The sequence below is a fragment of the Colobus angolensis genome, unplaced genomic scaffold, assembly GCF_000951035.1.
Source record: "Colobus angolensis palliatus isolate OR3802 unplaced genomic scaffold, Cang.pa_1.0 Scaffold395, whole genome shotgun sequence".
NCBI lineage: Eukaryota > Metazoa > Chordata > Mammalia > Primates > Cercopithecidae > Colobus > Colobus angolensis.
This window is the reverse complement of record NW_012117321.1, coordinates 615,200-627,511: the sequence shown is the minus strand read 5'-3', so window position 1 is coordinate 627,511 and position 12,312 is coordinate 615,200. Positions and strand designations below refer to the sequence as shown.

The window sequence follows — 12,312 nt, the reverse complement described above, 5'->3', positions numbered from 1 at the left end:
TGTCTGCAAAGGCAGGTTTGGCTTTGCTTGCCCCACCAGCAAATGGAAATGCAATATGCCCCTGCCACTCCCAGCAACTGCCACTGTAGATGAAGTTTTGGTGGGCAGAGAGCCAGAAAACTCCACTCCTGCCTTTGTGCTAACACTGTGTGGAGAACAGGGTATCTTCCCACACTCTGAACAATCACTCCTTCTTGGGGGACACAGAGAAGGCATCAAAACTTCCACTGGCCAGCATCTTCCCCTATACCAACACCACCTTTAAGTGCAACAGTACACAGTCTCCAGCAGGTATCCCCCACTCCCCTCCCAGCTGCTTTGCTCCTGCCAGTGAGGTGAATGCCAAAGACAGGCAGAAACCCCATATCCACCAGCACTCTGCTCCAGCTGTGGCACCTTGGTTCCATAGAATCGCAAACTCCAAATCTCAAGGAGCCAGAGAACACAGTTGGGGCTCAATACAAGTCCCCCGGAGTTAGAGTATGCAGCCTCTGAGTTGTGAGCTGAGCACTGCCCGCCCCCCACCACCACCAAAACAAAACAAAACTCCCAGGAACAAAGCCTGTTGGCTGCATCCATCTTATACCACAATCAAATACTCAAGACCATCAAATAGGATTACAAAAAAAAAACCCATTCAAAGGTCAGCAACCTTAAAGATATGCCCACAAAGACAAGACAAAATCAGTGCAAAGATAAAAACACAAAAAGCCAGAGTGACTTTTTTCATCCAAATGACCAAATTACATTTCCAGCAAGGCTTAAGATGACAGAAGTAGAATTCAGAATATGGATAGAAACAAACTTCACTGAGACAAAAGTAAGTTGCAACCCAATGCAAGGAAGGGAAAACACTGCAGGAACTGACAGAAAAAACAGCCAGTCTAGAGAAAAATGTGGCCAACCTGATAGAACTGAAAAACACAATACAAAACCTTTATCATGTAATCACAAATATTAACAGCAGAATAGGCCAAGCAGAGGAAAGAATCTCAAGAGCTTCAAGACTGGCTTTCTGAAATAAGACAGACAAGAATAGTGAAAAAACAAAAAAGAGGAATGAACAAAACCTCTAAGAAATATGGGATTATGTAAAGAAACTAAATCTATGATGCAAGAGATTGCCTGAAAGCGATGGGGAGAATGAAAACAACCTGAAATACATATTTCAGGATAACATCCATGAGAACTTCCCTAACCTAGAGAGGCCAACATTCAAATGCAGGAAATGTGGAGAACCCCAGTAAGATACCCCATGAGAAGGTCATTCTCAAGACACATAATCATGAGATTCTCCAAGGTCAAAATGAAAGAAAAAATATGTTAAAAGGCAGCTACAGGAAAAAAGGACAGGTCACCTCTAAAAGAAGCCCATGAGAAAAACAACGAACCTTTCAGCTGAAATCCTACAAGTCAAAAGAGATTAGAGGCCAATATTCAACATTCTTAAAAAAAGAATTCCAACACAGAATTTCACATCTGACCAAGGTAAGCTTCAGAATTAAAAAATATATATGATCCTATTCAGATAAGCAAATGCTGAGAAAATCTGTTACCATAAGATCTGTCTTATAAGAGCTTCTGAAGAAAGCATTAAATAAGAAAGACTATTACCAGTCACTACAAAAGCACACTAAAGTATACAAACTGCAGACACTATAAGGCAACCACATAAACAAATGTGCAAAATAGCCAGCTAAGATCCTAATAACAGAATCAAATCCACACATATGAATACTAACCTTAAACATAAATGGGCTAAATAACCAAATTAAAACAGATGGCAAGCTGAATAAAGAATCAAGATCTAACGGTATGCTTTAATCGAGACACCATCTCAAATAAGCTCAAAATAAGGGGAAAAAGAAAAGTCTACCAAGCAAACAGAAAACAGGAAAAGCAAGGGTTGCAATCCTAGTTTCTGACAAAACAGACTTGAAATTAACATAGATTAAAAAAAAAGAAGGGCATTACATAATAAGCAACACATAAAGTTCTTAGAGACCCTCTAAGATGATAAATGTTCTTCCATCGTTATTACATTTATACTGCATTTGTTCAGGATTAAATTTCAGATGTTGAAAATGGTATGAGGACTTGTTAAAGGCTTTTCCACATTTTTAACACTTGTGGAGCTTCTCTCTAGTATGAATTCTCTTATGTCTGATGAGGTGTGAGAACCAGCTCGATGCTTTGCCACATTCTTCACATTTGTAGGGTTTCTCTCCCGTGTGAATTCTCTTATGATTAGTCAGGTCTGAGAAGCACTTGAAGGTCTTGCCGCATTCTTCACATTTGTAAGGTCTCTCTTCCATATGAATTCTCTTGTGGTTAAAAAGGGTTGAGGAGCGGGTAAAGGCTTTGCCACATTCTTCACAGATGTAGGGTTTCTCTCCAGTATGAATTCTCTTGTGTTTAGTAAGGGCCGAGAACCACTTAAAAGCTTTTCCACATTCATTACATTTGTAGGGTTTCTCTCCAGTATGAATTATCTTATGTTTAGCAAGGTCTGAGAACCACCTATAGGCTTTGTTACATTCTTCACATTTGTAGGGTTTCTCTCCAGTATGAATTCTCTTATGATTAGTAAGGTCTGAGAAGCACTTAAAGGCTTTGCCACATTCTTCACATTTGTAGGGTCTGTCTCCAGTATGATTTCTCTTGTGTTTAACAAGGGTTGAGGAGCAGGTAAAGGTTTTGCCACATCCTTCACATTTGTAAGGTTTCTCTCCAGTATGAACTCTCTTATGTTCAGTAAGGTTTGAAAACTTTTTAAAGGCTTTGCCACATTCTTCACATTTGTAGCATCTCTCTGCAGTATGAACTTTCTTATGTCTAGTAAAATCTGAGAACAACCTACAGTCTTTGCCCCATTCTTCACATTTGTAGCATTTCTCTGTGCTAAAAATTTCCTTATTTTCCATGAAGATTGAGCACAACTGGCAATCTCTGCCAAATTTATTACATTGACAGGTTTTGCTATGGGTAATTGAAAAACATTGATGAAGGCCATTATAACTGCTTTTCTGCCCCTTGCAATTACCCACACTTTGGTTGTCTTTCTTTAAATGTAAATTATTAAGGTCACAGATTCCATATTTTCTCAGAATCACTTTTTGAAATGAATCTTTTATGTCATGCTCCGGCAGTATCTCTGCAGTAAAATGAAAAGAGCCAGCTGGAGAAAAAAAAAAAAAAATTCTCCCTCATTAGACTCAGGTGAATACATTTTACAAATATATAATTATACAAAGTACATTAACAAAATGACAATAAAATACCACAGGCTCTATATTCTTATAGACATATAAACCTAACAGAAATATACTGACCAAAATGCCTTTGCGAGAAGTCTAAGAACCAGTTAAGCATTTGCAGCATGCCAAGTGAGCAAATGCCAAGAACCACATAGAAGCGTAATAAAAGTATTTCATATTTACCCAGCACAATCATTCTTCATCCTATGATGACTCTAACTATAGACTCCAAACTCCTGTCTTCCCCCTCCAAAAATAAATAAAATAGTGGCACATGTGTCCATGCTTCTGGCTTATTGAGACCTTATCAAAGACTAATTTCTATATTCCATGACAGTGTTGAAAGGAAAGGTGGTATACACTGACAGTTTCAGACAGATGAGACCAAAGGTAAATGACTGTTACAAGAGATGAAAGACTTCAGTATCCTAGGCAGACAATGCGTATAGCAAGTGACTACAGGATCTCAGTAAGAAATATAGGGAATGGCCAGGAGTAGTAGCTCACACCTGTAATCCCAGCACTTTGGGAGGCTGAGGCAGGAAAACCACCTGAGGTCAGAAGTTCAAGACCAGGCAGGCCAACATGGTGAAACCTCGTCTCAACTAAAAATACAAAAATTAGTAGGGCATGGTGGCAGGTGCCCATAATTCCAGCTACTTGGGAGGCTGAGGCAGAAGAAAGGAGAATCGCTTGAACTCAGGAGGTGGAGGTTGCAATGAGCCAAGCTCGTAACATTGCACTCTGGTCTGGGCAACAGGAGTAACATTCAAAACAAAACAACAACAAAAGAAACAAAACAAAAAAAAAACCATGGGGAATCTTTTTAAACTAAAAAACACACAAGCCCAGAGAAGACACATCCTTAAAACAGGTTTGAGAGACTCCAAGAATTTCTAGCCTAAAAACCTGGTGCCATATTACCCCAGGTCAAAGCCACTTCATAAATATTTTGACATGTGGCTTTTTATTATACAAATTGCAACCTAACATTACAACATATACAAAACATCAAGATAATATGGCTCAAAGATAAAAATGAATATCCAGAAATCATTTATTTTAAAAAGGAGATGTAAAAATTACATGAAACAATTTGAATTAAAGTCTAGATCTACTTTTTAAAAGAAAAAAAGTTACCCTAGAAAATAAAAATTACATCTCAATGATGCTCAATGAGTAAAATGGAAAAAAAAAAAACAAAACAAAATGAAATAACAAAAATGAAACTAACAGCAACAAGATAAAAAGCACAAAAAGAAGTGAAAATTATGGAACAGAAGAGTAGAATAAGACTGATACTAAACTGATACCTCAACATTTTAAAAAAATATATAACAAAATCAAGAAGCTATGCAAATTTCAACTAAGATTAACACAAAGAGATTTCTAACAAGACACAACATAAGCAATGATTTAAAAGTCGCAGACAAGAAGAGAATCTGAATTCAGGAAGAAAAAAGAGATGTGTTATTTATATGCATGCTTCTGCCAGATTATGAGTAAATTTAAGAACACAAATCTTTCAGGCAAGAAGGGAGTAGGATGACATAGTTAAAGCACTGGAAAAAAAAAGTCCAAGCAAGAAACTTATCCAGCAAAAGTATTCTTCAAAATGAAAAGAAAAAAAAAATCTAACTGTATCATTATATCAAGATCTGTATCAAGATCTAACTATATGTCTTCAAGAGACTCATTTCGGATCTAATTAAAAAAAAAGACTGAAAATGGCAGGATGAAAAATACAATTTATTCAAGTGTTAACCAAATGAGAAGAGGCAACAATTTATTAAGTTGAAAACTGTCATATTTCATATAATTTACTTTAAGTCAAAATTCACAAGAGACAAAGTAGGACATTCAATTATAGTAAGAGGGTTCATTCACTGAGAACCTATAAATACAAGACAGTTTTCCCAAACACATAAAGCAAACATTGACGGAACTGAAGCAAAAATAGACAGCAATATAATAATGGAAGGATACATCAACATCCCACTTTCAGTAATAAATAGAGCAAGACAGAATATCAATGAAGGAACAAAAAATTTGAATGCACTATAAAATAATTACACCTAACAAATGTATACAGACAGCAGAATACACATCTTTTCAATATCTCATGAAACATTTTTCTAGATGGATGACCTGTGACATCAAAAAAGAAGTCTTAACAATTTTTTAAATTGAAATTTTACAGACAATTATTTATGGTCCAAATGGAATGAAACTAGAAATCAATAGCAGAAGAAAAGCTGAAAAATTCAAAACACATAAAAATAAAACAACACTTTCTCTCCCCTGCCTGCCGCCCTGCCCAGATGCAGTATTGCTCTGTCACCAGGCTGGAGTGCAGTGACACAATCTCAGCTCACTGCAACCTCCACCTCCTGTGTTCATGTGATTCCCCTGCCTTAGCCTCCCCTCCCGAGTAGCTGGGACTACAGGCATGCACCACCACGCGCCCACCTAATTTTTTGTATTTTAGTAGAGACAAGGTTTCACCATGTTGACCAGGATGGTCTTGATCTCCTGACTTCATTATGTGCCCACCTCAGCCTCCCAAAGTGCTGGGATGACAGGCATGAGCCACCGAACCCAGCCAGCAACATACTTTTAAGCATGTTCTTTTTCAAGGGTTGGAAGACATAATATTGTGAAGATGTCCATGCTGCTTAAAGTGGCCCACACATTCAACACACCCCTTTTCAATTTTTAATTTTACTTTTCCAAAAAGAAAAAAAAAAAAACACAAAATTTTGTAAGATCTCAAGGGACCATGAAAAGCCTGACAATCTTTAAAAAGAAGAAAAATATTGGAAGCATTATGCTTAACAATTTCCAAACACAAAACAAACCTACAGTAATCAAAGAACTTTGGTACTGGTATAAAGGTAGAACACCAAAGTAATGAAACAAAATGCAGCACAGATATAAACTCTTGAATATATGGTCAAGTGAGTTATTTGTACACCATACTGAAGTATTATACACAAAAGAAAATAGGTAAAAGCAATTTAAACTTTCCTTACCAAATGAATGGATAATTTAAAATACAAAAAAGGGAATATTAATCAGCTTTTAAAAAGCAGGAAATCTTCTAATACCTATTATAAAGACAAATTTTGAAGACAACATGCTAAATAAGCCAGCTACACATACACAAATACTGTATGAATCTACTTACATGGAATATCTAAAACAGTTACATCCTTAAAAATAGAAAATAGAATGATGTTTGTAAAGGGTCAGACAACAGGAAAAATAAGTAGTGGATTCATGTGTATAGCATATTTCTTTTACAAAATAAAATGTTCTAAAGATATGTTGCTAAAAATGTCAATATACTTAAAGCTTAAATATGTGATTGAAAATATTAAAGAGTATAAAATATTGTTTTTTTAACTTTTATGTTTTAGACAGAGTTCTGCTCCTGAAGACCAGGCTGGACTGCAGTGATGCCATCTCAGCTCACTGCAACCTCCGCCTCCCAGGTTCAAGTGATTCTCCTGCCTCAGCCTCTGCAGGAGCTGGGATTATAGGTGCACACCACCACACCTGGCTAATTTTATATTTTTACTACAGATGGGGTTTTGCCAGCTTGGCCTGGCTGGTCTTGAACTTCTGACCTTAGGTGATCTGCCTGCCTTCACCTCCCAAAGTGCAGGGATTACAGCTGTGAGCCACCATCCTCGGCCCTTGTATTTCTTACAATTAAGAATAAAACAATCATTGACTACTAACAACAACAACAACAACAACAAAAAAGCAAATATACAAGTCATAAAATAGGGGTAATATTTACACAGTCAAACAAATACAGAAATAATTATATTGGCAACATATGTATGACTGATTAACATCTGACTTTTGTCCAAACATTGGTTTAATGTGTACAGAGTTGAAATATTGGCATACAAAATTTTAATACATAAATAAAAACTTAAAAACAATTAATTAATGTGACATAGTCTACTGTAAAACATGAGCCACTAAGATAGAAAATAGTGAAACAAAATTTAACAAAAAAATTAACCAAAAAATATTGAATCAACATAGTGTACTACTAAAAAATAATTATTCTAGATAGCCATGCATTTTAACTGTGACTGCACATTTATAAAGAGCACATATTTTGGTATTTTTGTTCAATTTCAACTTTTCCTATAGGTTCAGAGGCCACACGTCTAGGTTTGTTACATGAGTACATTATGTATTGCTAAGGTTTTGGATACTGCTACTACTACCCACAGTACCCCATAGGTACCTTTTTAGGCCTTGTCTCTTTCCTCCCTTCCTCCTCTAGTGGTTCCCAGTGTCTACTGTTTTCATTTTTTATATCCATGTATACTCAATATTTAGCTCTCACTTATAAGTAAAAACATACAGTATTTGGCTTTCTGTTTTTCTCCATTAATTTACTTAAGATAATGGCTTTCAGCTGCATCAATGTTGCTACAAAGATCATAATTTTTTTTGGCTGTGTAGTATTTCACCGTGTATAGGTACCACATATTCTTTATCCAATCCACCAGTGATGGGCAACTAGATTGATTTCATGTCATTGTTATTAAAGACAATAAAGTTTGAATTACTAGTATACAGTGAAAGCAATAACATTTTATGGAAAATGCATTATAATCATTCATAAAAAGCTTTTTTTTTTTAGAAAGAGGAAACATTTTGATTATTTTATTTTTTAATCTTCAAAATCTTCTGCCATGAGACAGGAATGCATGATAGCAATTGCTCAACTTCTTCACATGAAACACTTGGATTCATTTTCATTCACAAGTTTTTCTAAAAACATCTACAATTTCATAACCCTACCCACTTCCAACCATTATCACAGATTTAACTGACCATTAAATAGCTGGAAGCTTTGATGAGAAAATATGAATAGGCACTTAAATAATACTGGACATACTTATTATGTCATTAATGTATAGCTGCTATTTTTGCACAAAATGTAAAGGTAAGGCAACCTCTGGAAGCAAAGTATTACATTACTAAATAATATAAACAACATAAATACAGTACAATATGGTGTGAAATAAAATAAACAATTAGAAATAAATTTATATAATCACATAGACAAAGTTTGAGAAAAGTTGATGAAAATGCTAGTAACTTTTTGTACACAGTAAACTTACACATATAAATCAAAGATTACAATATATGGTGTGCCTGTTAATTATCTAGTTCATGTTTTATGTAACATATACATTTGAGCACATTACCTCAGAACTTGTGAAATTACAGGCATAGTTGTTATACAGCAACTCAGAAAGAACAACATATATATGACAACTCTAGTAGTCTTCATAGTAAAGAAGATTATAAATTATTTATAAATTATAAAATAAGTTATTAAGAAATAGGTAACAATTTGGAGTTTATTATATGCTGGAGAGTGTTCTGAGTAACCTATGGTACTAGTGTTTTTTGGAATTCTGTGAGGTGAGTAGATAAAATCAACTATTCCACAGTAGAGGCATCTGTCATATAAAATTTAAATTTCTTTTTTTTTTTGAGACGGAGTCTCGCTCTGTCGCCCAGGCTGGAGTGCAGTGGCCGGATCTCAGCTCACTGCAAGCTCCGCCTCCCGGGTTTACGCCATTCTCCTGCCTCAGCCTCCCAAGTAGCTGGGACTACAAGCACCCGCCACCTCGCCCGGCTAGATTTTTCTATTTTTTAGTAGAGACGGGGTTTCACCGTAGAATTTAAATTTCTAAGCTTAGTTCCTACTAAGAAAAATATACTTTTGAAGTGAAATAGACGTTTAGATTTTCTTGTACTTAATCAGATGCTTTGTGCTCTGATAAAAGTTCTCACTTTCAATTTCTGTATGATCAACTGACTGGAAACTATAAAGCAGAAAACATATGACGTCTGTCCCGGGCCTCTCTCAAATCTCTTAACCAAATCTCAATGTCTCCCTACTCCTCTCACAGACATCTAACATAGCGCACAGATTTTTAAAAACAGCTTAAAAAATAGTGGTCTCCAAAAATTTGCACAAATTTTCCAGATCCCTCAAAGCAATAGAAGAACAGTTAGATTATTTAGATCCTTACAGCATAAAAAGGAGTTATCTCTCACTGTGAATGCACCAGCAGATTAAATGGATAAAAGACTTAAAGAATTCAATAGCTTAATAAGCATACATCAAAAAATTGTCCTCCATTGACAGTAAGAGGCTTTTCAAGAATGAATTCCATTAGAGAACAGCCTCCCAATCCACATTTTAAACTCTGGGTTTCTCCTTCACCTTTGGACCTTTCACATGTGTTATCTGCTAAATCATTCAGACCTAATTTGAGTGTATGGCTATTCTTTCCACTCGTTTCATATTCCAGTAATATTTTCTATGCTGCAGAAGGTAACCAGGTCTAGCTTAAAGACTTTGCAACACAACCTTTCTTTCCTTCAACAGCAATTGGTCTAAGTAAAACACAATCAACTCCCAGTATTATCCTCAGGAGAAATCTAAAACAATGGATCTGTTTAAAGTTCTGATTAATAAGCCGGATGCAGTGGCTCACACCTGTAATCCCAGCACTGTGGGAGGCTGAGGCAGGCAGATTACGAGGCCAGGAGATCAAGACCATTCTGGCTAACACACGTTAGAATTAAAAAAAAAAGTTCTGATTAATAGTCTCTCTCCCTTAATATGAAAATGATGGAGTAATGAGAATTAGTCTGTATCTGCTAGAAGAAAGGTGAATGTTGTTATAATACTAGAGGAATTGCCATGCCACAGTCATCTAGGGAAGCAAAAGATTATAGAATCTGAAAAGAAAATGAGGAAAAATCTCTTTAACTTAGAAATTACACACAAAAGTCCAAAGACACAACTGAGAACATGTTTGTGAAGCACTAAAAAATCTATAGCCTGGCTCATTGCCATAGCCATTCTTTAAGCAAGTCTTTAAACATTAGATTAGATGGCTGTTTTTAAGTTTCCAAATTTCATAAAAGGATCACATGACATTAAAAAAAAAAAAAAAAACAGGAAACATACCCCACTTGAAGAAATTTCCAAAACTCAATCTTTAAGAAAAGAAGATCTTTGCATTATCTGACCAAGATGTCAAAATAATGATACTAAGTATGCTCAATAACAAAAATAGAACACAGACAAAAAAAAAAAGAACCCAGTAGAAATTGTAGAACAGGATCGGGTGACCAAGATGGCCGAATAGGAACAGCTCCAGCCTCCAGCTCCCAGCGTGAGCGACACAGAAGATGGATGATTTCTGCATTTTCAACTGAGGTACCGGGTTCATCTCACTGGGGCGTGTTGGACAGTCGGAGCTGGTCAGTGGGTACAGCCCGACCAGTGAGAGCTGAAGCAGGGCAAGGCATCACCTCACCTAGGAAGTGTAAGGGGGAAGGGAATTCCTTTTCCTAGTCAAGGGAAACTGAGACACACAACACCTGGAAAATCGAGTAACTCCCACCCTAATACTGCGCTTTACCAACGGTCTTAGCAAATGGCACACTAGGAGATTATATCCCACACCTGGCCTGGAGGGTCCCATGCCCACAGAGCCTCCCTCATTGCTAGCACAGCAGTCTGAGATCTAACTGCAAGGTGGCAGGGAGGCTGGGGGAGGGGCGCCCATCATTGCTGAGGCTTAAGTAGGTAAACAAAGCCACCTGGAAGCTCGAATTGAATGGAGCCCACCACAGCTCAAGGAGGCCTGCCTGCCTCTGTACACTCCACCTCTGGGGACAGGGCATAGCTAAACAAAAAGCTGCAGAAACCTCTGCAGAGGTAAATGTGCCTGTCTGACAGCTTTGAAGAGAGCAGTAGTTCTCCCAGCACGGAGGTTGAGATCTGAGAATGAACAGATCCTGACCCCTGAGCAGCCAAACTGGGAGACATCCCCCACTAGGTGCAGACCGACACCTCACACCTCACACGGCTAGATACACCACTGAGACGAAGCTTCCAGAGCAAGAATCAGACAGCAACACTCGCTGTTCAGCATTCTGCAGCCTCTGCTGCTGATACCTAGGCAAACAGGGTCTGGAATGGACCTCAAGCAAACTCCAACAGACCTGCAGCTGAGGGTCCTCACTGTTAGAAGGAAAACTAACAAACAGAAAGGACACCCACACCAAAACCCCATCAGTACATCACCACCATCAGCGACCAAAGGCAGATAAAACCACAAAGATGGGGAAAAAGCAGTGCAGAAAAGTTGGAAATTCAAAAAATCAGAGCGCATCTCCCCCTCCAAAGGAATGCAGCTCATCGCCAGCAACGGAGCAAAGCTGGATGGAGAATGCCTTTGAGGAATCGAGAGAAGGCGGCTTCAGTCGATCAAACTTCTCAGAGCTAAAGGAAGAACTATGTACCCAGCGCAAAGAAACTAAAAATCTTTAAAAAAGAACGGATGAATGTATAACTAGAATAATCAATGCAGAGAAGACCATACAAGAACGGACAGAGATGAAAACCATGACATGAGAACTACATGACAAATGCACAAGCTTCAGTAACTGACTCGATCAACTGGAAGAAAGAGTATCAGTGATTGAAGATCAAATGAATGAAATGAAGCGAGAAGAGAAGTGTAGAGAAAAAAGAGTGAAAAGAAATGAACAAAGCCTCCAAGAAATATGGGATTATGTGAAAAGACCAAATCTACGTCTGATTGGTGTGCCTGAAAGTGACGAGGAAAATGGAACCAAGTTGGAAAACACTCTGCAGGATATCATCCAGGAGAACTTCCCCAACCTAGTAAGGCAGGCCAACATTCAAATTCAGGAAATACAGAGAGAATCCCACAAAGATACTCCTCGAGAAGAGCAACTCCAAGACATATAATTGTCAGATTCACCAAAGTTGAAATGAAGGAAAAAATGTTAAGGGCAGCCAGAGAGAAACGTCGAGTTACCCACAAAGGGAAGCCCATCAGACTAACAGCAGATCTCTCGGCAGAAACTCTACAAGCCAGAAGAGAGTGGAGGCTAATATTCAACATTCTTAAAGAATTTTCAACCCAGAACTTCATATCCAGCCAAACTAAGTTTCATAAGTGAA

At 37.4% G+C, this 12,312-nt stretch overlaps 1 protein-coding gene across 1 annotated transcript in view; it reads right to left on the bottom strand.

Annotated features, from left to right (window-relative positions):
- Positions 1-1,676: 1,676 nt before the first annotated feature.
- Positions 1,677-12,312, bottom strand: part of LOC105521077 (zinc finger protein 736) — a 44,195-nt gene continuing 33,559 nt past the window's right edge. The window contains exon 4 of the mRNA XM_011955118.1: positions 1,677-3,178. Coding sequence (XP_011810508.1) covers positions 2,121-3,178 — 1,058 coding nt within the window. The 3' untranslated portion in view covers positions 1,677-2,120. The remainder of the gene's footprint in view (positions 3,179-12,312) is intronic.